The following is a 24,385-nucleotide window of genomic DNA, read 5'->3' as shown; positions in this document are numbered from 1 at the left end:
AGCTTTTTGAAATTATTGAGAATGATAAAAAAAAACCTGTAATTCCAGATGATACAATACAAGTTAGTCTATACATTACATATTTATGAATATTGTACTCACAGATTGTTTTTGGACTCCTTGGCTGGGTCAAAGTATGAAACTACAGCGGCTCACTGTAAAGTCTTCTTTATCCTGAGTTGAAAAGCTACACCACAAACCTGAGTCTGTCCCTGCTTTTATACAGTCAGTGTCAAACAATAGAATTAATGTGAAGCAAAACCAGTTTTCTATACATCTGAATGGCGATCATTCCCTCCGCCTCAGTCACATCAGTGTAACAAGCTGCTTTGTAAATCCTCCCATTTTTAAGCTTGTGAGATCACTTTTGCCACAATTGAAAGGATTACTGAGCAAACAGGACGATGATGGACGGTGGGGGCTGCAGGACACAGAGACACAAAGGCAGCAATGTGCAAATGTTCAGTGAATTATTTACTTTAAGAATGAATGTGTCGTGTGAAATGTTTGGAATGAGTGCACAGTTAAAGAAAAGCAGGGTGTCTCGGTACCACCCTGCCCTGAGCATACACTGCCAGACGTAAAGCCTGCCGGGGGTGTCATGACCAAAACCACTTCCTTGCCGAATGTTGTACATTCTCATTTCCCTAATTTATTTTTAGAATTGTATTTTCTCTTTTTTCAGTTTAATAGGATCTGAAGTTGTGATATTTTTTTAGAATAATTAGTCTGAGTATTTCACAGTGTGAACTATCGACTTGGTTCCTTTTGATGCTGGATGTCCTTCCTGCCCCAACAACACTTTAATTTCAGCAACACCCTCGGTGAAAACATTGCATTTTCATGTAATTACAGGTATCACTGGGTTTTTCTTTGACATATAAAACACAACGAAGGATTTTTTTTAAATTTTATTACATGTTGTGGAAAGAAAATATCAGTTTGGTAGGAAAACATTGCTGTAACACACCAAATGATCTCAAGTTTAAATACTTTTCTCTGGTTATTTTTTGCTGGGTTGGTACAGTGGTTATCTCTCACTCAGAATGTTACAGGTTCGATTCCTTGCCCAAATGTCGAAGTGTATTTGAGTAAAACGCTGAACCCCAAACTGCTCCCAGTAGATAGACTGAGCACCTTGAATGGAAGCTGCCTCCATTGGTGTAGAAAAAATGTCATATAAGTGAAATCCATTTATTGAATATAACACAGTAAGGATCCTGAATGCACCCTTCATATGCAAACCTGCTCACAGGTCTGTGATTCAACAAGTTTAAATGTTGGACAAAGATATAACCAAAGTGAACACAAAATGCGGTTTTTAAATGATTTGTTTATTGGAAAAAAGCGATCCAAACCTGCCTGGCCCTATGTGAAAAACTAATTTCCCCTTTGTTAAATCTTGAATTAGCTAGTCTAATCACTTTATATTGGAAAGCTGAGTTCAGTTTCACTGACCACGCCCAAGCCTGATTACCTCCAGAGCTGTAAATCAAGAAATCATCTAAATAGAATCGGTCTGACAAAACGAAGTCGGCCAAAAGATCTCAAATTGTTACAACAAAACGATGCAATCCATAGAAATTCCACAACAGATGAAAAATAATTCAGTCTGTAAAGGGTTACAAAGCCATTTATAAAGCTTTGGGATTCCAGTGAACATCTGTGAGAGCCATCATCCACAAAGGGAGAAAACCTGGAACCTTCTTCCAAGAGTGATCAGTCGACCAAAATTACCCTGAGAGCAGAGACGAATCACCCAGGAGGTCACAAAGGAACCCAGAGCAACAAAATAAGAATTTGACAAGGGGCACACAATGATGAAATATACAGAGAGCCTGAGTCATTGAAAAATGTACTCTATGTATTTCTTTTTAACAAATGAAATACTTTTTTTAGGGTTTAAAGCCTTCAGGCATTTTGGAAATTTATTGCAAATGCATCTTTAGTGAAATAAATGTGCCATTTGATTAGTATTTTAAAGCATTAAGAAATACACATTAAAAAAATGACAAAAAGGACCAAAAAGACCCTCAAATTGTTGTTTTTATTGATTGGGTCAGTGGAGACACATGGGGGCGCGGTTAGTTCACTTGTCTCAAAAGGAGAAAATCCAGTCTGGGAATCTCTGTGGAGTTTGCGTGTTTTTCTGTGTGCGTGTGCAGGGTTTTGGTAGTCCCTCTGTTTAACTACCACAGTCCAAGAAACAGGCACAGGTGTGGCGTGAATGTGTGTGTGGTTGTCTTCATGTTGAATCTCGCTTGTTATTTGTTCGTGCTTTGGTTTTGACGTTCTGGTTCTGTGACTTCTGCAGCAGAGCCAGCGTGTCTCTCTTCTCGATTTTCCTCAGCTGTTTCTTCTTCATCCTCTTGATCTTCGCTGTGTTGCGAATCTGCAACAGAAACACAACATGACAGTTAGACTGAGTTCCCGAGAGGCTTCAGTTTGTGATCCCATACAGATCATCCACAATCGAGGCTTTACGTTCCAACGCACCACTTGCACAATCTCCGACTTGCGTTCATTTTCTTCACGACGTTTCAAGTTGTCTTCTCTTCTTTTCCTCTTGTCCTGTGAAAATAGATGAAACATCCGTTGAGAACAGGTGGAAATGCTTCAGGCCTGCACCACAGGAGCTGTTCTCTGACCTCTTTCTGTTTGGCTTTCTCCTCTTTAAGCTGCAGCGCGTACTGTTTCACCAGGTCCTTCTCCCGCTTGGCCTGCATCTTTTTCTCCCAAGAGGTGCACAGTGGTTTGTCTCTCACCAGGGCAGAGAACCTGGAGGACGAGAGAGTGTCGGTAAACTTATCAGATAAACCAGGCAGGAGAAGGACAGTGTCGTTGTTCACAGGTATCCGTCATGATGATGAAAAGGTGGATGATGGTGTCAGACCTTCCGAAAATACTGAACATCAGTGTTTTCATTCCTTGTTAAATTTATTTCCGTTTACAATAAGTTTAAGATCACATATTACACTTGCAATGCAATGCAAAAAGACGCAACTGCCTGCACAGTCCATGTCTGAGACCATGTTATCTATGAGGGGCTCGGTCCACGGAAAAAATCTGTAAATCATCTCTCTGCATGACACATTTACAAATATGTAAAACGCTTTTGGGCGATTTGCACCATCTACCGATTGGATCCGGTAGATATAATGGATCAATGACTTGCGTGAAGATCCGTCGATCACGCTGCACATTTTCCCCAAAGCAAATGATGCAAAGGTCGCAATCTATCTATCGCAGTCTAACACATTATTATTCAGTTAATGTGCGCCCCCTGCAGCCTCCTCACCTCTGCTTGCTGCGGTCCTTCCACACGCGCCCGGACTTGGGCTTTCCCAGGGGAACGGCCGGGGTCTGTTTGACAGTCGGAGCCGGGCAGGGCTTCTTCATTGGGACGCTCTCTGAACTCGCGGGTGCGGTTTCTACGGGATCGGGATCGGGTCTGGGCTGAGCACCGTCTCCACCGCCGCTGACGGGAGTCTCGTCCGTGTCTGCCGGGGCAGCGTCGATCTGCGGCTGCGCTGCGAGCTCTGGGTCGGCGCTCGGCTCCGGATCTGCGGGGGTCTGTGTGGGGGTCTCTGCGGGGGTCTCTTCGGGGGTCTCTTCGGGCAGCTTCTCGGGCTCCTGCTCCCCGGTCTCCTTCTCCTCTGGCTCAGGCTGCTCCTGCACCACGGACCGCCTGGTCCTCCTGCTGGGGGTCCTCACGGAGATCTCAGAACCGAGCAGTGCGGCAGGAGTCCGGATCCTGCGGCCGCTGCGGGTCCGCCTGGTCTCCGCTGGAGGGTCCAGCTCGTCCTCCGGTACCGCAGCGGGAGCCACGAGCTCCTGTGTCTCGGCTCTGGTTCTTTTAGACATGTTAAGAAAACCAACTCCGACACATCACAGAGGTAAACTTCTTGACCCACGTGTGCTCATGCCCGGCGCTGTGTTTAACACGAAACTTCCGGGGAGGTGAAAACATTGAGTATCGCATTACTGCCCCCCGCAGGCCCGGAGGAGAACTGCAGCTGATAGCTTCGCGGGTGAAAGGTCAACCTGTTCCCTCAGCAGAAAAAACTTAGTAACACAACATAACAGACAAATAACTGAAGGGAGAACCTATGCACATATCTTTTTTCTTCTTCTTCGTTAAAACCCTTTTTTTATTCACTAAATCTGTCAATAATCACTGTTTATTTACATTCATAAAATGGAAAGACAAGAGATGGCAAATTTATTGATAAAGTGCTATTCAGATACAAACCATTCACAGTGCTTTGCAAGGGAAAAATGAAATACATTAAATCCAAATCAAGGCAGTTAAGAGGATGAAATTCATTAAAACAAAATGATTGAAAAGGGGGTGAAAATAAGAAAGTATAAAAGTTCTATTTAGATAAGGGTACTAGAATAAGTAAAATATATCATTTAATGAAAGTTTGAACAATTAACAGTGATTTGTGTCAGCAGTTCAGGAAATAAGGAATTTTGCTTCACAGGTGTGTGACATACGTATCTTGTTTGCTTCTGACTCTGGGAACACTTGGTAAACATATTCCCGAGGACCTCATGGGTCTGGACGTTTCATATGCTACGAGTAAATCTGCGATGAGCCCAAGACCTTTAAAATGTTTAAATACAACAATTAGGTTTTCAAAGTCAACCTTTGATACATGGGCAGCAGTAGTCAATATAACTACCCTTACCAGAAATTTCAACTTTTTAACAAGCAAGACTTATAGTTTTCACCCATTAACGATCTCTGACTAAACTGGGTAATCCTGCCACACTTTGAGAAACTCTGTACAAATTCTTAGATGTGATGGGTTTTTCTTTTTATAACAATTTCCTGAAAAAAAAATATTTCTAAGGTTGCATTTAGTCAACATGACAGTGGACATGGAAACAATCAATACAGCTTCATACTTGAAGAAATAATTGAAATGTAAATTTATCATAAATTAAAGAAGAAAAAGAAGAATGGAGCATTCCCGCCCCCTGCTGGCTAAAGTGAGTATTGCAGCTAGTCGGCCAGTCACATGATTTCACTTCCGCAACTCATGACACCCCTTTTCAAAACATCCCAGCTCACTCAGGGAAGTGGACCCAGACCTCAGGGCTGAATGCTGGATCCCTGAGTCCCCTGTCGGTGTTGTGGTTGATCCGCCGCTGCGGGACTCCCGTGAGGACTCATCATGTCTGAGCTGAGAGTCTGCAGCGTGCTGCTGCTCCTGATGCTGTTTGGACAATCTGTGAGTAAATCCTCTTCCAGTACAAGCTCCACTTCTTCTGCATGATGCACATATAAATGCGGCTTTGACTTTCTTTTTACTAACTCTAAACCAAATATTAAACAAGAGATTTTGGTCCGTCGTCTTACGTTATCACACAATATCACACAATATCACAAAAACTTCCTCAATTTAATCTGTTTCCTTTCATACAGTAGAATAGATGATCAGGTAATCTATGCCTGTCGTTTCTCCAGTTTCTGTTTTAAAATATTGACCTGAACTCACCAACACATGTTTTGTTGTATTTGCCATGTTTTATTGTGACTTTATTGTCAACCTTCAGTCAGCAGAGCAGTTTTTCATGTCTGAGTGGCTGAAATGACCTGCTGCTGTCAGCCCTGCTCTATAAAAGACACTCAGCTGGTTTCGGCTGGTGTAGGCAGGACATGATCACTACTTTAAACATTTCTGCTGTGTTGAACTGCAGTTTGGGGCAACACCGTCATTCAGCGTGGACTACCAGGATGACTGCTTCCGTAAAGATGGGGAGAAGTTTCGATACATATCGGGAAGCATCCACTACAGCAGGATCCCCAGAGTCTACTGGAAAGACCGGCTGCTCAAGATGTACATGGCCGGACTGAACGCCATCCAGACGTGGGTCCACTTCCTCTCTTTCTCTGGGCTGGAGAGATTTTTTTCTGGTGACTGACGTGACTTGTGTTCAGATTGAAGATCTGATTTTGGTGGGGGAAAGGAGATTATGGAACTGAATGACTTCATTTAACCAGAGTAACATGCTTCATCTGAGTGAGGATGTTATAAAACAATATAAAGACAACAGGATGGTGATGATTTACTGTAAACACAGGTCGACTTTAGATGCAGGGATGTGGCCACATTTATCTTTTGTAAAGCTTCAAGAGTGTGTGCAAGAAATGATGTAGATGCAGAAAATGGCATGTACAAGATTTTGTCCTTAATGGAGTAAAAATGATCACCAATTTTAAGAAGACTAGTTGAACCATCCGCACACATCTGCACTTGGCGGCCATCTTGCTACAGGCAGCTGGCTCATTGACAACACTGTGTTCATCTACTTGAACATCTATAAGTTGATCAGTTTTGGAGGATTTTTCAAACGTTTTGGTTTGTTGTAAGCTTAAGAGATATAGTTGAGAAAGTGCACACTTGTGAATAATTGAAACCTAAAGCACACTCTTGACTAGCACTGTTAAATGGTGAGGTGTGACAATGTGTTGGCGAACTTGGCGGCCATCTTGCTACAGGCAGCTGACGCGTTCACGCTGATAAAGCAGCGTAGCAGGAACTTTTTTGATTTGAAAAAAAAAAAAAAAGACAGACGAACACACACTTATTTTCGGTAGCAAGCCTATCACGATGAAGGTATTTTTATCATCGTATTGTCGGCCGGGTGCTGGACTCGAACCAGCTTCCGCGACGAGACTCTTGGTCTTCAGAGGCGGTTCGTTGCCCTTAGACCACCGTATCTGCAGGCACACTACTTCCCAAAAAACAGAAATTTATCATCGTCAATAACACGCGACGGCTGCGTTCCATTTATTGTATCCCCATCCTGTTGGATTCAAACAACTTGGGGATCGAGCCTTAAATCCACACCGACAATCTGACGGATGGCCAATAGCGGGCTCTAAGGCACCGTCCCACCACACACCACATGAGCTTCAATGACACATGAAATAAGTTCATACAAATTTAATCATACATTACAGATTTTGCCATTTCAATGGATATTTGTTTAATAACCAGTAAAGTTCTGTCTTTTTTTTTTCTCATTAACTTTTTTTAATTGCATTTCAACAACAGTAATACAACAAACCAGCGTACACACAGTGTCCCACACCAAATGCAAAGCAAAAACCAAATATCCACAAGCTGAATATTAATGTCTATAACCTCTTGTATGTATGAAAGCGCATTATGGATAAGAAATAGATAATAGTGACACTTCACTTCCACCTTGCAGGTACATTCCCTGGAACTATCATGAAGACTTTCCGGGCCAATACCGTTTCAGTGGAGACAGAGATCTGGAGCATTTTCTTCAGCTGGCCCAGGATGTGGGATTACTGGTCATCCTTCGGCCCGGACCCTACATCTGTGCAGAGTGGGACATGGTGAGAGAGGATCTCTGCCCTTGCACGGCCCAAATATACTCACCTATACCAAGAAATGAACTCGGGGCTAAAATGAAAACCACAGTAACAATGAGCTTTGCAGAACACTTACAGTATAAAAACCATACACCAATCGATGCCATATAACAATAAATACGATAGATACCAGGGCATGTGAGTAGTTTATTGCATTTTTGGAGGCAGTACAATTCAAACATATAGAGAGAAATTGGCATGTATCAGAATCAGATCAGAATGTTTTGACATTTCCCTGCATTTTGCAGTGTAAAAATCATGTCTTTTCAAAAGTCATATATTTTTCTTGACAAATTTACCTTCTCTGTGTTTTGTAAAAATATGTTTATTTATATGTGAACATTTTCATGTTATTTTGTCCTTCTTCAGTCACTGTGTTTCGGCTGTAAATGAACCCTGATCTAAAGCATTTCCTTCACAGACAGCTCTGAGTTTAATTAGTTGTGGAGCTTAAAGATTTTCTGCTGTATGAATCAAATACATCTGGCATTTTTTCATAGTTACATTGTCATTAGAATTATACTTGGGTTGTTCTCTGGCATGTTTGATTCGTTGTCTTATTGTTTGTGTCGTTGTGCTTCCACAGGGTGGTCTGCCTGCGTGGCTGCTTCAGAAGAAAGATATTGTGCTGAGATCCTCGGACCCAGGTGGCAAATAGAAAACAAAGGTTATGAGTGAAATAATGCACATATCATGCTAGTGCATAAACAGAAATATGTATATATATATATTTTTTGTAGATTACCTTGCAGCTGTAGATAAGTGGATGGGGAAGCTGCTGCCCATGATGAAGCCTTATCTCTATCAGAACGGAGGTCCCATCATCTCTGTGCAGGCGAGTGTGGAGCCATGGAGCCATTTTTTTAGATTTGGTTGTGCTGCTGTTTCAACACAGTATCAAATCCTAAAAAAAATGAAATAAAACGTCTTTGGATTGTCCTGTTTTTGGCAGGTGGAGAATGAATATGGCAGTTACTTCGCCTGTGACTACAACTACATGCGTCACCTGACCCGGCTGTTCCGGTCTCACCTGGGAGAGGAGGTGGTGCTGTTCACTACAGACGGAGCCGGGCGCAGCTTCCTCAAATGTGGCTCAATACAAGACCTCTATGCCACTGTGGACTTTGGGCCAGGTGGGCAAAAATGTTTATTTTATTATGTATCATATAGATTTGTGAAAAGGATTTGATCTTACAATCCTCAAGTTTCAGCACACTTCTTGCCAGAGACTGCTTTCGATCGTGGTAACAGACTGAGTCCAACCCTTGACATATCTTCAGTTGTGCACCTCAACTTCATTGAGTGTTTTGGCCATTTATCACAATACACTCTCTGTTGAGGAAGGCCCACCACAGGCTGATCAGTGTGTGGACAGGTTGGTTCCTCCCTCTTTCACCTTGGGGCCCAGACAGGACCCTTCCTCTTCATCCACAGCCAGTGACTGCTTCTTTCTGCTGTGTTGGCCCGGGCTTTGATGGTTTTCCTCTGTATCGGCGAACTAATACCAAAGTCTTTGAGGAGTTTTATGATGGAGTGGCCTATGAAGCCTCTACAGTCTACAGTCTACTTCGATTGGCCACACCTCAGCCTGCCAACCTCTTTCTGCAGCTTCAGCCACTCGATCAGCATAAGAAAGCTTTTTCCATTCAAAGCCCCCCCGCCCCGAGATGTGCTTGAGTGAAGCTTGTACTGAGCACAGAGGGCAGGCTGGATCTGGGCCCATCCAGAGATGTAAGTCAGTGGGAGTAGGCAGGACATCACATGTTGCTCTGATAATGAAGCTCAACACATTTGACTCCAATCAGCCACTGCAGCAGTTGGAGTCCATTTTCTCCCTGTGGCCAGAGTCGGTGCAACTGCCCTTACCACAGGGTCCCGACATTCTGCGAGTGTCATCTCCAGTCTTGTCTTAGCACTCTTGTATTCTTCGACCAGAATGCAAATGGGCAATGCCAGGGCACCCCTCCCATACAGCCCAGTGCTACTACTCGGGCACCTTGGCAGCCCAAGCCACTTCCTCACCTGAGTGTTCACCAGTCTTTCAAGCCGTTTGGCCTGCGAAAGACTCAGCTCATACATTACAATTGGCAAAATAAGTTGGGGCAGTCAACAAAATTGGAAGCAAGCGCTTCAGCTTTCCAGGCAGGGCAGTGCTGTTAATCTGCTTGATTTGTCCTTGATTGTATTCTTGCTGAGCTCCTGCTCCTGCATTGTTTGAAAAATTTTCCATATATATGTTGTCATAACTTTGTATTTTGTTATAAATGTACCATGAAATGGGATTCATTAATGGGTGAGGTCCAGCTGTTGGACTGTCTGTTTGCTCTGACTTGGTGTCACGTTATATTAGTCAGGGCTGATCAGGAAGTTGCACAAATAAAAGTGTGCTTTGTGCTTTCTGTCCTTCCAGGTGGTAATGTGACCGCAGCCTTCAGCGCACAGCGATACGCTGAACCTCACGGACCTCTGGCAAGCATCGCCCTCGCTCCTTTTTAGAAAAAAAAATCTTAGGCTTCATCTATAAACTTTCATAATGTTGCGTCTTCTGTCACAGGTGAACTCTGAGTTTTACACCGGCTGGCTGGACAACTGGGGCTCTCGTCACTCTGTAGTGTCGTCTGCTGTAGTGGCCAAGTCCCTCAGCAAGATGCTGGCCATGGGGGCCAATGTCAACATGTGAGTCTGCAGACATGTCTGTCGCTGAAGAGCTGCTTTCAGCTTAACGCCGTAATGAACAGAGTTGAACTGCTGGGCGGACGGCAGGTTAGAAAATGCAAACTCCACACAGAAAGGTGGTAACAACAGCATTTTTCCCAGTCCTGTTAGGGTTAGCTAATGTCTTGTTGCTGTTCAAACATCATTTCTATCGATCTGTGATTCCTCCTCTGGCAGGTATATGTTCATTGGAGGAACAAACTTTGGATACTGGAACGGTGAGCGGTTGAATGTCAGTGTCTGAAGCGTTGACACTCCAGAGACTGATCGGCTGACCTGACTCTCTCTCTCTCTCCTCGTGTCTTCAGGTGCTGGAGGTAAATACAGCTCTCAGCCCACCAGCTACGACTACGACGCCCCGCTCACAGAGGCGGGAGACCTCACCGAGAAATACTTTGCCATCCGTGAAGTGATCAAAATGGTACGGAAACAAGTCCAGTGTGAGAGTGACAGTATAGACCCCTGTGTGTGTACACCACATAAACCGCTTATTCTCATAAAGCCAGAGTCTTATTTTTATTTGTTTTTTTTTAATCATCTTAAAGAACTGATGTGTGTTTGCTGAAATAGTACCGTGAGATCCCAGAGGGGCCGATACCACCGACAACCCCAAAATATGCATACGGACCAGTTAAAATGAAGAAGGTACATGATCAAACGTCTCTGTGTCTCTACGATGTCTTGAAATTCTGAATGATCTCAAATGCTTTTTTTTAATCTGAAGATTTTCTACATTTGACTTGTGAACTCGTGCCGCCTGCAGCTCCAGACGCTGACCGACGCCCTGGAGGTGCTGTCTTATTCAGGGCCTGTGAGAAGCATCTATCCTCAGACTTTCATCGACTTAGATCAGGTATTTCGTCAAGTTGTTTATCGTCTGTCTTATCCTGTCGTCTTATCCCTTCAGTAATGTGTTTGGTAACTTGATGGACGTCTCTCTGGGCTCCAGAAATTTGGTTACGTTCTCTACAGAACCACTCTGCCGATGAACTGCAGCTCGCCCACGCCACTGGCTTCTCCGCTGAACGGCGTTCATGACAGGGCGTATGTGTCGGTCAGTGGGGTGAGTCTGATCGTTTCCCATCAGCTGCTAAATGCAAATGCACTACCTTATTATCATCTTATTATTATCTTTTTCTTCTGGAAATCGTTTGTGACGAAGAGAAAAGTCAGATACTGTTGGACTGAAGAGAAATGATGACCATATAGCTCCGTGTTCATGTCCTCTCCAGGTTGCTGTGGGGATTCTTGAGAGGAACACTGCCATCATGATCAATGTGACGGGGACGGCCGGCAGTCAGGTGGACATACTGGTGGAGAATATGGGCCGAATCAACTACGGGAAAAACATCAACGACTTCAAGGTTGTTGTTTTTTCCTTCATCTTATAACTAAAGTTGACAGAAAATCCTCATTTATAAGTCAGAATCTAATGTTTTCTCTTCGTTCTTTTCAATTAATGTCAAATATAAGCTGATTTGAGCTTTTTTTTTCTTCTCACAGGGTTTGGTGTCTAATATGACTCTGGGAAAGGACCTGCTCACCGGCTGGAGCATGTACAGTCTCAGTATCGATGACGCTGTCAGTCAGGGCCTTCTCGGGGAAAAAGAAGCCACGCTGAGAGATCCCCCTCCGCCCGCTGGACTCTCCCCTCCAGCCTTCTACGGGGGAAGCTTTGTCATTCCTGACGGCATCCCCGATCTCCCTCAGGACTCCTACGTCAAACTGCCCGGCTGGAAGAAGGTCCGTGAAGATTTCCTTTACATTTTCAATCAATCCGAAGATGTTGAAGAGCCAGAAAACCACATCAAAGCAGAGCTAGATGACTTGAGACAACAACTTCATACCAATTGTTCAGTTTTATTTTGTGTTTATGAGTTCATATTTATTGATCCATGGACATGAAAACATTCAAAACACAATTTTGTCGAAAAATTATGTCACAGCAGCATAGACAATGGCGAAAAGAATAATTACTGTATGATGTTAGTAGGAAACAAGAAAGAAAAGAGAATGTCATTTATTTTTAGAGAGAATGTTAATAAAAATGAATATTATCTGATGCACTATCCTGATATGATTCTGTAATGATAAGACAAGATGAGATAATGTGATAGATGTGATTCACACAATGCCGCTACGACCACTCAGATTAGCACTTCCAGCTCAGGTGTCATCTGGTTCAGAACCAGTGAAGTTTTAAATATAGTTTTATTTTTACTAAATCATCCTCTTTCCCCCGTGTCTTTTATCTTCTTGAAGTGTTTTTTTATATATATAAAATAATCAACTAAGTTTTAACATATATTATTTCTCAGTGTAATTGTTTTCTCTGAATTTTGTGATTTTCAGGGACAGATCTGGATCAATGGATTTAATTTAGGACGTTACTGGCCAGCTCGGGGCCCTCAGGTGACCCTTTTTGTGCCTGCCAACATCCTCAGTACGGCTGCACCCAACAACGTGACCGTCCTGGAGCTGGAAGGAGCTCCGTGCAGCTCCAAGCAGTCGTGCACCCTGGAGTTCACCACCACACCCATCCTGAACGCAACAGCTCCCTCTGATTTTAAAGAGCACAGGAGGCTGTATGTTAAAGAGGATTTACTTTGACAATAAGGGAACTCTCCTCTCCAAAGAAATAAGTTTGCACTAAACTTATCAGTGTCTGAGTGCCAAATCTCACATGAATTTGTTGACTGTTTGATTTTTATGAAATGTATGTGTTGTGAATGAGGTTTTTAGAGGGATACCACTGATTGAATGTTTTTTTTTTTAACCAAATGCAGGATTTTACCAAGACTTGAACAGAGGGTTTCTCTACCTCAATTATTTGCCATCACATTCAGCCTGTTTTTTCTTTCATTAAAGTGATTATTTCCATTTGCGTTTGAAGTTGTTCACACAATTGTGGGATTGTTGATCTGTAGATTTGACTGATTTTGATAGTTGATTTACATACACACTGAATCTGAATGTTGTGTATATTTTGTTACAATAAACATGATTGAACAAGACAAAGAAGACTTGCAAATGTGAAATATTCAAAGAAACAGATAGCAACTGATCATACCTTTTTGAAACATGAGATGGGAAACTCGTTCAAAGAATTCTGTTTGATTTAATCAATAATACATGTAAAAATGTACAAACATGTGATAGTGAAGTCTTTTCACATGTCTTATCTTAAAAAGCATTCAGCAAGTTAAGAGTATGACTGATTATGTGCATGAAGCAGATCAAATATCGACTGGTTTCTCTTTGTAATCCACGTGTCTCACCACATGGTAGCAGCAACGTGCCGATCTGTTTTCACGTCATCTACTGAATTATGAGAGACGAAGAAGAAAATCTCCGTAGCGTAGAAGAAGATGATGGAGGCCTGTAGAGAATTTGCCGATCGGGAAAGTTAAGGTAATTCTGTGGAAACTTTTGTCCAGCGTGTGTGTTGTATCAAAGTTTTGCTGAAATTTTGAAGGTTTAAAACATTTTGATGGCGATGTCGCTTTGCTCTTACGAGCCATAATTAGCCTGAAGTGGCTAATGAGTCGCTAACTTCCGTCAACATCTGTTCGAGCAGCCAGCTGCTCCAAACAGATGTGACCTCTTAAAATAACCACTTATAAGTAACACCACACTACAGTTAATATCTGTCAAATAATATATGTAAATTATGTTGTGTTTTTAGACGACAGAAACAGGATAATACTGAGATGTGTGCTTTGTGTTTTTCCCTGCAGATCGTGAATGCCTGTGTTCGGACTAAACTGAGTGAAACACGATGCTCACGAGACTCTTTAAACTGAACCTCCAGTAATCTTACAGGAATCATTAGACATGCCCCGATCCCAAAATATCAGGATTGTTTTTAACCATAAAACCTCAGGCTTCGTCCTTCAGAAGGAGTGAACGCCCAAAGTTTCATATCAGACAGCAGTTATTTGTTTGTTTGTTGTTGTTGTTTTTCATTCGGGACCATGGTGGACAATCGGTACGCCACGGCTCTGGTGATCGGCTCGGTGCTGAGCCTGCTGGCCACGGTCTACCTCTCCGTGGCGGTGGGCACTCAGCACTGGTACCAGTACAGCAGCCCCGCGGTCAAGCAGAATGGCGACAACGTGACGGTGCTCAGGGAGGAGTTCATCAACGGAGAGTTCGAGGAGAGGAAGGTGTACAGCACCATGTTCCGCCTGAACGGCACCCTGGGGCTGTGGTGGAGGTGCATCCTGGTGCCTGTGCGACCCAGCCAGTCGCACTGGTTCAAGGAGCCAGGTATTACTGTGCACTTCCACACAGCTTTTAATACAAACACGAAAACACTCGAGTTCATTCTGTATCCCTTTGATATTCCCTGCAGACCCCAAGATGGAGACGCAGTGTGTGAGCTTCACTCTTCCTCAGCAGTTCAACACAAAGTTCAACCATGATAATGAAGAAGATCTTCTGAGAACCTGTGAGTTTGCTTCCATTCTACCTGTTGTTTCCAGATAGCTGATAAATGAATTGTTTCTGCGGTACATACCTGCCAGTCGCTGTTTTCAGTCAGTCGTTGCTTGTTGTGTAGACCTGTGGAGGTGCCAGTTTCTCCTGCCCTTGGTGTCGCTGGCGCTGGTCTTCCTCAGTGGCCTTGTTGGGGTCTGCGCCTGCCTGTGTCGCAGCTTCACCCCCACTTTAGGTGTGGGAGTGCTTCATCTTCTTGCAGGTAAGAAAAATGGGTGCAAGTGTCTTCATTTAGATTCATGGACTGTAGTAGTAAAGAAGGAAAAAATCATTTCTATTTCCTGCAGATTTATGAATAAGATGCAGAACATAGTATTGGAGTGTAGAGTTTTATGCAAACATTGACATTATAATCAACTGTCCATCAAACAGACTTACAGTATCTCTCCTGGAGGAAGTTTTTGAGTTGTGAGAGAGGAAGATGCTCTGCTTGGATCTAAGATCACAAAGCTCTTAAATGTTTCCAGAGCAGAAAATGTGTATTACCCCAGTCCCCTGACACCCTTCTGATGTCGAAACTAAAGGTGTTGGTCTTTGTAACTTGTTGTTTGAGGCATCTCACAAATGTACACAGTGGCAATAGTGTGCTGTATTTCTTAATATCCTTGCAACAGGAAGATCTGCAGCTCGGATTCAGGCTCTGTGGAGTTTTTATGTTCTCCCTGTGCTGTTGTGGAGTTTTTTTTTTCCTTGTTATGTTTTCTTCCCTGAGTCCAAAAACATGTGTTTCAGGTCAAATAGCACCCTTAACATTGACTTGGACAAAGTAGAGTGGAAGATAGGAAGTATTGTGCTCTCTAATTACAATAGAGAGTGGGACAAAATGATAAATCCATATGAGCTCCTATTCTGTGAACGCCCCATCAGATGTCTTGATTACCATTTCCCACATTGTTCTTCGATTTTAAAAGGGGGAAATCAGTCATTCTTAGTTGAAATGACTGCTACACCTCCTTATTCCAGCCACACGGTGGAGCCGTGGTCAGTGGTCGGGGTGGAGTCTGGGGCCAGGCCTTTCTGTGAGGAGTGTGTATGTACTCCCCTTCTATGGGCTTTGTCTGGGTTATCCGTTGTACTTGCACACTCCAAAAAGTGAAGGGCTCCCCTTTTAATTTCAAAAGAGAGTTTGAGAATATATTTTCTGATCTCTAAAGAGAAGCTCGTACCTCTCCTTGCTTCTGAGCTGTTGGCACAGTTCACCTCCTCTCCACAAACTGATCCAGCCTCCCTCTCGCCAGGCCTGTGCTCCCTGGGCTCCGTCTGCTGCTTTCTGGCCGGAGTGGATTTACTCCACCAGTTTTCCCCGCCGGAGGACGTGGAGGGCTCGCTGGGCTGGTCTCTCTACCTCGCTCTCATCTCCTTCCCTCTGCAGATGATGGCAGCCGCTCTGTTCCTGTGGGCGGCCAGGAGCCACCGCAAGAATTACACCCGCATGACGGCCTACAGGGTGGCCTGAAGGAGCGGGGTGGCTCTCAGGCGTCGTATTTAAAAGCGGGTCTCTTTAGAAATTGTTCTCTGGTTTAAGGAGGATGTAGGTAGTATCAGATGTACTAGTTGTAGTTTGTCACTACTCTGCGTCAGTCTATTAGATGAAAATCTTAGACACTTAAAGGCAGGAATAAACTCATCATCAGCATAAGCTCTCATGAATGAGGCTTTTATACTTTATCTCATCTTTGCTTTTCAGCATCTCTGACTTTTATCTTACCCAAAGCATGTTTTTATGATAAGGAGTTATTGATGGTTTGTAATTTCTGGTGTCAAGTGTGTTTCTGTGCAGTACTTTTCTTTTTTTTTTTGGCCTTGTTTTTAGTTGCCACCTCTTCTGGAGCTGCTCACCACATTGCCCTTAACTCACTTTCACATTGTAAACTTGCACTGTCACATATTTAAGACCTGGAATTATCCAAGTCCTAGTAGCTTTCTCTTATTAATGCATGAAAAATCCTGAACAGGCCTTTGTTGTTGTTGTTGTTGTTGTTTTTTTGTCTTTTGTTCTGTCCGCTTGTTGCATCATCTTTAAATATCAAGCCGTCGCTGTGCATGCCTCTCAAAGCTGACATTTCCATCCTCTGTGGTAATTGTTGATTTTACTCTGCGGTAGATGCTGCCTAAATGTCATGAAATGTCGATCACTAAAATTGTAACCACTCATTTTTCATCTTCACCCTTTGTTGATAGATCTCATGCGTAGACACACCGTTGAGTTGAATGTTACGCCAACCGAGGAAACTTGTGACCTTCAGCCCAAAACTGTACTACTGCCTTTTTACTAGACACATTTCTTAGTTTGAATATTTCCAGGTAGCTGAAACGTTGTTGCTTAACGGACTGATTTGGTGTTCTGTGTTGGTTTAAGCCTTCTAAATGTTTGTTAGTAATATCTAATAGTTTCAAGGAGATATTTCTTAATGAAAACTAAATCTGAAAGAATGTCTTCAACTGTAAATTCTTGTCAAGTGACGTCTTTACTCTTTATTTTAGTCTAGAAAATGGAACTGAATATGCTCCTGTTTGTGTGGAAAAATGTCCAGAGTGGCTCATTCTGAAGAAGAATAGAAGCTGTGATATTTAAGTGTCACAAAGTAAAATGACATGCATCCTCTCTCCTCTGATGCGTGGAAACTTGGCCTTTTGTAACCGTTTCTATGTGTTCTGAAGCACAATTTGCTTGTTTCCGTGTTAATAAATTTGACACTTGCTGACTTTTATCTGCCGGAAATGTTGTTATTGTAGTTTTGCTAAGGATTGTAACTCAAACAATAAAACACAGGCAGGGTTTATCATAACACAGGGTTACACTGTAAGCATTACAACACACTGCTTTTAGTTACTCATTTAAAATATGTTACTGGGAGAAAACAACAGGAACCACAGGTCATCAAACATATCTGAAGCCGCACGTTTTGACCTCAGAAGTGTGGCCTGATACTGGAACAAACGGAATTTCCTGTTTTGTTTTTTCAAATTTTGTAGAATCTCTGAAACTGCAGGTCAGACAAACTGAATAGGCTATGACAATAAAACATAGAAACAGATATGAGACATTTTGACTCAGTCAAAGTCCTAAGAAAATTACTTCTCAATGAATTGAGAAATCAGAAGAATTAAGTGCTATAAAAAAAAAAATCCTGGTGGAATCTCTTTGGACTTTATAGAAATTAAGTGAAAATGACCAGACACCCCCAAACCTGACCAGTGAGCTACTGAGTGTTTTTATTTTACTGGTTTTACTTGAATAACAGTCTAGTTGCTATGTTAGTGCAGCTGAATCTGTTTAGAGACCAGTGTAACTGATTGAAGCCCAAAAAATAATTATTAGTTCAAATAAAATCCTGATGGAAAATCATCTTTTCTAATTTTACATCATGTTTCTGTACTGTCTATTTTGGTATTCACTGTATAAACTGATAACTTTATTTCAGTAAACTCCTGATGTTTCTTAACGCTGCTGACGATGAAGGCAGAAACAAGATGTTTTGTGTTTAATTCACTCTGGAATTGAAGCAGTTTGGATTCCAACATAAGGCCTCACTGACTTCTATCTGAATGAAGGACTTTTACTCTCTGAGCCACTGTGTTGCAACTTTTCTCTCACTCTTCCTTCAGCTTGCTATGAAACTGCTACTGACCTTCCCTCCATGTGGACAATTTTACTGAGCATCTCTAGATCACTGATTACCAACCTTTTTCCCTGAAGCCAGATAAAGGCTCACTATTACCAAACTAAAGAAAGAGATTCTTTTTTAAAGTATATATAAAGCAGTTCTTAGTTTTCCAGGTCTGGCTCCCTGAGAAGGAGTCCCAGAGACAATGTTGGAAACCACTGATGTAGAAAACTGCTGGTCGGTAGTGTGTCTAATGATTACAGGAGTGTGTGTTCAATCTAACCAAGAGATTCACGAGGTTTATACTGCACGTGTACACTTACTTTAACATAAGCACACTTTAGTTTTCCTGATATTATCAAAAACACTCTTCAAGAAATAACTGACAGCGGGATTGTATTTATACATTTAATTATTTTGCAATTTTACATTGCAATCAAGCTTCAATGTTTTGTTTTGACTTGCCTTACGTAATAGAGCAAAAGATTAGTGATCAGGAATACAAATTCTATAAAATAGCAAAAAATATGTTTTTTTTTTGTAACTGAGATGGCCTGCAGTGTGATTCAGTCAAGGAAAAAATAAACTCTTCAGTGCTCCCAGTAGAAATTAGTCCTTAAAACTGTTGTACTACATCATAGGAAACATTTGTCTCAGTAAATCATTCACACACACACACACACACACACACACACACACACACACACACACACACACACACACACACACACACACACGCACAGTCTCGTATTTCTATCCTTGTGGGGACCTTCCATTGACTCCCATTCATGTCTAGCCCCTAACCCTGACCCTTACCCTAACCCTAACCCACACCACAACAAAGCCTAACCCTAAAGAAATGTTTTTGCACTTTTACTTTTTTCAGTAACAACAACATGGTCAAGAAAACACTGTTTCTCCTACTTAGGACCGGAAAAAGGTCCCCACAAGGCACGTCGTTTCACGTTTTGCTATCCTTGTGGGGACATTTGGCCCCGACAAGGATAGAAATACGAGAACACACACACACACACACACACACACACACACACACACACCGTGTGCGTTTACTTATTTGCAGTGATTGGAACTTGTGTGCTGTATTCAAGTTTAATCTTCTGTGATCATAATTTAAAGGCTTTACAGTACGCTCTGGTCCTGTTCCCTCCGGACGCTCAGTTACTCTTCACACTCAGAGTTGGGATGGTCTTGGTAATTTTCCGAGCTAAATGGAAAGCAATCTTCTTCTCATAGTAGGCGCATTCATTCACAAAGAAAGGGTAGAGGGCGTCTCCCTCGTGCTTCACCGTCTCTCCGGAAAACGACAGGAATAATGGGTCTCCCGGCTGAAGGAGCTTGAAGTCATTATCCTGGAGCGAGGAATGCAAATGTGGCATTTAGTGTTTGTTATGAGATGCGAAACACAGGCATGTTTCCGCTGCATTGTCTGCAGGTGATGCCAGGCGTTTCCTATACGGTACCTGCAGTTTGGGGTGGATGGCTGCAGTCATTTCTCCGCTCACCGGGTCCCTTGGGTAGTCGATGCTTTTCACGAAGCTGTACACTTCAATGTCACCTCCTTCAAATGTACATCCTGTTTACAGGGAACAGTGTGAGAGGAGCTGGATCGCTGAAGAAAGTGTGAGTGGGGTCATCGATTGTTCACGTGTCAACTGACGATTTAATTAGTGCCGGAGCCATATGGTTTGTCTCACAACTTGAAAAAGTGAGAGTTAAACATCTGTCAACATTTCCATGAAGGACAGTAATTATTAACTTTCCCAGGACTGTTTCTTACCAGAGTTAAATTTCTCAATCCACTCCAGAGTGAGATCCACGGCCTTTTTCACCATGTTGAAGATATCTGCTCGGAGAACGCCGTTGGGTTGAGGACCAACCTCGATCGCTGCACAGAGAGACAGTCACCAGTCGTCTTAGTCTTGAAGCCATTTCAGAAATTCATGAGTTTAAGAAATCATGGATACAAATTCTCACACTTACAGAATCCATTTTTGCCCACTGAGTCTAAGGAGTAACAATCTGACAGTGATAAGTCCAGCTGAATTGCTGCCACAGGCACTGGAGCCATCTTTGTCTGAAAACCAAAGAGGTTTACTGTTACAGATTTATACAGAGAGCACAGCTATGTCCTGGGTTATAATTATTGAGTTGAGAATATAATTACACACACGATGAACTCATTCTTGACTGAATGTCGGGTCTCTTTTCTGGTTTTTTTATATAAAGATTACACATGTACACACATAACCACGCAACATGCTAACACCAGGATCATGCTTTTTGAAGTTTAGTTCAACAATTCTCTTTAGAGTTTCGTTTTTTGGCATCATTATCTTCTAATCTCAAATACATGTCTTACCTGGATGTATTTGAAAATGTGTGAAGGTAAGGCGCTGATTGAGTACATGATGATGGTCAGGCCCATGTTGGAGGTGGTGTTGTGAAGATCTACCAGCAGATCCACGGCGCTCTCGCTTCCTTTGGGCCCGATCTGAGCGTTCAGCTCCTGAGCTCGCCTCAGCTCATACGGCGTGGAGTCTGTTATGGGGGAGCTGGAGCCCAAACAGAACAGAAAAGATGTTTCACTGCAACACGTCAACACACCGTCTTTGAATGAGATGTAATGTAATTTCAGACCAACTCACCTCAGCAGAGCGCTTGTAAAACAGCGGTTGAGATCAGTGTCCGTGTATCTCTTGCAGACATCTACGGCTCGTGGATTCGACAGGACAGGGGTCACAGAAAGAGATCCCACCTTGTCCTGCTTCTGTCTCTGCATTTCTTTCACTATGTACACCCCCGTAAGCTCATTTCCATGCGTGCCGCCACAAATGGCGACCCTGGACAGAGGAGGCATAGAGAGGTGCTCCATCTGTAGCAAGACAAAAAAGAAAAGGCCAGAAAAAAATGACTTTCTTGTTTTTTAAGGAGCTTAATGTCCAGCGTCCGGCCAAAAACTGGTGTGAAAAGCGTTTGAAGGTTGTCGGAATGCAACAAGTTGGTCATTTGACTTAATAAGTGACCAAGTTGATTGGCTGTGAGAAGTCAGAGGTTAATCCCTCACAGTCTCTGCACCGAGATGAGTTCAGAGAAACTAACACAAGAATAAGCATTCTGAAAAGTTTAGAAAGCGTGCTATGCAACTCTGCAAACTATAGTTGTTTGATTTTCTTGTCAATAATTATTTCTTATTCAGTCACAGAAATGTAAAAGTTGAGTCTGCACAACCACTTCAATATGGGAGGAAGGGACAGAGAACAGACAACAAATTGGTGGAGCTCCTCATTTATGACTTCTTCAGTTAACCATTTCTGGAGCCGACTGTGTGACCGCCATGAGCTCCACAGAAATGGAGAACAAACAAGTTGCGATCAAACCCTTAAAGAATACCCGAATGTAATTCACTGTGGAAAAAAAATCAAACCTATCAGAAAGGTTTTTTAAGTGTCTTTATTCATTTATATCTTTTTAAAACCACAAAAGTGAAAGATTCAGTACTATTATCTGCCATTTATTTATAATCAAGTCAGTGGGAAAAGTATTAAACTGAAAAAAATCTCATCTTTAATGACTTATGACTGAAAACAAGTCAGTGTTTATGTTGATAAATGAGGGGATTTTTCCATGCAAGTTACTGTTTTTTGCATATCCACAAACTCTACAGTGAAACTTAAACAGTCTGTCTTAAAAGCATTATAAAGGTAGACAAGTACATGCATTCTGCGATTGCGTTTAATTCTACGTTAGTTTTGGAGAAGCAGGAAGAAATGTGAAAGTTTATGAATATATTCAAATAACCGAGAAAGGCTACATAACTAAATACTGCTCATAGTTCACATGAGGACACTTTGGACTGTGTTTTGGCAGCTCTTGACCTTTGACATGGTTTTCGCCGACTTTGTTTTTCCTTCTCAAGATAAGTTCAATGCAAAGTGTTGATAATTATATAATAAATATTGGACAGAGGAAAAAGAAAATATGTGAGTAATAAAACACATTTGTGTTATTGTAACTTCTGCCATTCCAGTAACAGTCCGACAAAGAAACTACAGTGTTTTTTGTAATTAGCAGGCAAACGATATTGGAATTATGTTGGAGTGGTGAAACTTTCTTTTCGATTATTTACATTCCCGTCCTGCAGTAAACCTTGGAAACCACAGGGGATCATACATCTGTGAGCTCCTCAGAGGAAAGTCAGTCACTGTCCTCAATCAACCCTCTGTTTCCCTAAAACAATCCCGTTCAGAGGAATGTAAAACAGACAGCGCTCTCGCCTCACAGCCAGACGGCCATGGGTTCAAACGCTGACCGGGCCTTCCTGTGTGGAGTTGACGCGTTCCCCTCATGTGTGTTTGACCTGTGGTCATCTCCCCTGGGTGTATCCTGCTCTCACCCATAGTTAGCTGGGATTGACTCCTGCACAGGTCAAAGCTGTGAACGATAGATGTATAAACAAATGATGGACATGCTTTACTGCAGCTATTTATGTAAAACATGTATTTCTTAATTGGCAAAGACATTTTTTAAGCTGAAGGACATGGCTTTGTTACAGAATCTTACTGTTTTAGTGACAACATGCTCCACAGTTACAATGATCTGCTACATTTGAATCTAAAGTATCAGTGTCAACAGAATGCAGGCTATTAACGCACTAACCTCACACTGATTGAGAGGGTACAAACTTTCCCTGAGTAATGAATAAAACTATTGTCATGATATAAAACATGGGCTTGAGCGGCTCCATTGTTCTCACATAATGTTTAGCATGTCCCTGCATGCTTGCATATTCACTGCTGTGTGCACACCAACATAATGCTGCTTGAATGAGCCAGGAACTAAAAGCATGTGTGTGTCAGCAGTGTGGACAGCAGCTGTGAAAGAAGAGAAGCTGCAAGTCACAAGAAGGCATGCAAAACTGGAGCAGTGAGCAGAAGGCAATCACACAGAAGTTTGTGATTAACTTTTCAAGCCAAAACGCTCTGCGTCTCAGTGTTCTTTCAGTGGCATTTCTTCCCAACTGGTAAACACTTTCACCACAGCTCAGTTCTGCATTCAACCAAAGTTAAAATGACAACAAAATGTGTGCGTTTGACAAATGAAACAAGCCATGTCTTACCTTTCAGTCAATTCCCCGTTTAGTATTCACTGAACTTCAGCAACCTTTGAACTTAAAGGGGAAGTGGTGTCAGAAAAGCAATGCAGCATTTGTCAATCTGAAAGGAGAGCAGTGAAAGCAATTAATCACTGTCTAACACAAGCATGAGTGACTAAAGATAAGCTTCAGTACTAATCCACACACAGATGCAGAAGTTTTCTTCTTTTTTCTCCTGTTGACTGCTCTCTTCCTCATTTTTGTTTACTCTTTCTTGCTGCCCTCCTCCTTCTCTTACTCAGCTCAAATTTCAGGGAGTTACACATTTTGTGATGTAACAGGAACTCCCTCTCTGTTATGTTCCGCCAAACCAGCAGGAGCCACTCTGAGAGCCCTGTGGCCTGCGGTGCAGCTCTGGGAGACTGCAACAAACACCATAACAACAGCAAACGGCAAGTTCGCTTCTGGCAAAGCAGCGAAGTGAGAACTTGTGCAGGCACAGTGGGGGGTGCATTGGAAAAATACCTGACAAAAATATTCAATTCAGCTTTATTTATAAAGTGCCAATTACAACATAGTCATTTCTGACACTTTTACATAGAAAACCCAACAGATCCACATGAGCCAGCATAAGCGACTGTGGAAAGGAAAAACTCCCTTTTAACAGGAAGAAACCTTCACAGAACCAGACTCAGAGGTGGAGGCTTTCTGCTAATCCGCCTGGGGTGAGGGGACAGAAAGAGAAGGAAATATTATTTTGGATAAATGATAGAAGCCCACCAATGATTAAATCCCACTGACTGACAGTGATCAAAATGTTGTAGTTATAAGTCAATTAAATTTACCTGAACGAGCAAGAAATGCTGTGTTTGAATTTACACTAATGACAAAGTTTAGGCATTAAAGAAGTTTGTCAGAGGTATTGGTAACATTTTCAGGCAGAAATTATCAATTGTTTAGAACGGAATAGAAGTAATAGGCGGACTACAATGTTAATATACTAGAATTCAGAAATATCAAATAAGGAAAACAAAG

General features: G+C 42.3%; 4 protein-coding genes across 4 annotated transcripts; 2 read left to right on the top strand and 2 right to left on the bottom strand.

Annotated features, from left to right (window-relative positions):
* Positions 1-1,060: 1,060 nt before the first annotated feature.
* Positions 1,061-3,925, bottom strand: LOC115390051 (coiled-coil domain-containing protein 86-like). The gene is made up of 4 exons (XM_030093709.1): positions 3,299-3,925; positions 2,649-2,778; positions 2,497-2,571; positions 1,061-2,392 (listed from the first exon to the last, which is right to left on the bottom strand). Exons 1-4 carry the CDS (start codon positions 3,862-3,864, stop codon positions 2,246-2,248), a joined length of 918 nt encoding a protein of 305 aa, XP_029949569.1. The 5' UTR covers positions 3,865-3,925; the 3' UTR covers positions 1,061-2,245.
* A 1,127-nt stretch (positions 3,926-5,052) lies between these two features.
* Positions 5,053-13,122, top strand: LOC115390023 (beta-galactosidase-like). Its single transcript, XM_030093676.1, has 16 exons — positions 5,053-5,240; positions 5,710-5,879; positions 7,231-7,381; positions 8,004-8,064; positions 8,158-8,252; positions 8,370-8,550; positions 9,828-9,886; positions 9,972-10,093; positions 10,310-10,350; positions 10,441-10,553; positions 10,703-10,777; positions 10,896-10,985; positions 11,082-11,195; positions 11,365-11,496; positions 11,636-11,875; positions 12,485-13,122. Exons 1-16 carry the CDS (start codon positions 5,184-5,186, stop codon positions 12,740-12,742), a joined length of 1,959 nt encoding a protein of 652 aa, XP_029949536.1. The 5' UTR covers positions 5,053-5,183; the 3' UTR covers positions 12,743-13,122.
* Positions 13,123-13,479: 357 nt separating this feature from the next.
* On the top strand, positions 13,480-17,334 carry LOC115390065 (claudin domain-containing protein 1-like). The gene is made up of 5 exons (XM_030093726.1): positions 13,480-13,543; positions 13,870-14,401; positions 14,487-14,582; positions 14,694-14,831; positions 15,868-17,334. The coding sequence occupies exons 2-5, from the start codon at positions 14,107-14,109 to the stop codon at positions 16,083-16,085; spliced, it is 747 nt and encodes a 248-aa protein (XP_029949586.1). The 5' UTR covers positions 13,480-13,543; positions 13,870-14,106; the 3' UTR covers positions 16,086-17,334.
* A 1,888-nt stretch (positions 17,335-19,222) lies between these two features.
* LOC115390049 (N-acyl-aromatic-L-amino acid amidohydrolase (carboxylate-forming) B-like) lies at positions 19,223-23,763 on the bottom strand. Its single transcript, XM_030093708.1, has 8 exons — positions 23,558-23,763; positions 23,375-23,471; positions 20,904-21,130; positions 20,618-20,810; positions 20,239-20,332; positions 20,036-20,143; positions 19,719-19,831; positions 19,223-19,607 (listed from the first exon to the last, which is right to left on the bottom strand). The coding sequence occupies exons 3-8, from the start codon at positions 21,128-21,130 to the stop codon at positions 19,413-19,415; spliced, it is 930 nt and encodes a 309-aa protein (XP_029949568.1). The 5' UTR covers positions 23,375-23,471; positions 23,558-23,763; the 3' UTR covers positions 19,223-19,412.
* Positions 23,764-24,385: the final 622 nt, after the last annotated feature.

This window comes from Salarias fasciatus, chromosome 6 (assembly GCF_902148845.1).
Source record: "Salarias fasciatus chromosome 6, fSalaFa1.1, whole genome shotgun sequence".
Classification (NCBI taxonomy): Eukaryota; Metazoa; Chordata; class Actinopteri; order Blenniiformes; family Blenniidae; genus Salarias; species Salarias fasciatus.
Note: the sequence above shows the minus strand (reverse complement) of the source record. Positions and strands in the feature narration are given on the sequence as shown.

Bases quoted from the DNA above. Each gene is read 5' to 3' on its own strand.
- LOC115390051 (XM_030093709.1), bottom strand. From the start codon at position 3,864: ATGTCTAAAAGAACCAGAGCCGAGACACAGGAGCTCGTGGCTCCCGCT. The intron at 2,779-3,298 runs GTGAGGAGGCTG...CTCGTCCTCCAG, and splicing joins AAGGACCGCAGCAAGCAGAG to GTTCTCTGCCCTGGTGAGAG. The intron at 2,572-2,648 runs GTCAGAGAACAG...CTATTTTCACAG, and splicing joins AGAAAGCCAAACAGAAAGAG to GACAAGAGGAAAAGAAGAGA.
- LOC115390023 (XM_030093676.1), top strand. From the start codon at position 5,184: ATGTCTGAGCTGAGAGTCTGCAGCGTGCTGCTGCTCCTGATGCTGTTT. The intron at 8,253-8,369 runs GCGAGTGTGGAG...TGTTTTTGGCAG, and splicing joins GTCCCATCATCTCTGTGCAG to GTGGAGAATGAATATGGCAG. The intron at 10,554-10,702 runs GTACGGAAACAA...TTGCTGAAATAG, and splicing joins TCCGTGAAGTGATCAAAATG to TACCGTGAGATCCCAGAGGG.
- LOC115390065 (XM_030093726.1), top strand. From the start codon at position 14,107: ATGGTGGACAATCGGTACGCCACGGCTCTGGTGATCGGCTCGGTGCTG. The intron at 14,402-14,486 runs GTATTACTGTGC...TATTCCCTGCAG, and splicing joins GCACTGGTTCAAGGAGCCAG to ACCCCAAGATGGAGACGCAG. The intron at 14,832-15,867 runs GTAAGAAAAATG...CCCTCTCGCCAG, and splicing joins AGTGCTTCATCTTCTTGCAG to GCCTGTGCTCCCTGGGCTCC.
- LOC115390049 (XM_030093708.1), bottom strand. From the start codon at position 21,130: ATGGAGCACCTCTCTATGCCTCCTCTGTCCAGGGTCGCCATTTGTGGC. The intron at 20,333-20,617 runs GTAAGACATGTA...TTTGGTTTTCAG, and splicing joins ACATTTTCAAATACATCCAG to ACAAAGATGGCTCCAGTGCC. The intron at 19,608-19,718 runs GTACCGTATAGG...TCCTCGCTCCAG, and splicing joins CCATCCACCCCAAACTGCAG to GATAATGACTTCAAGCTCCT.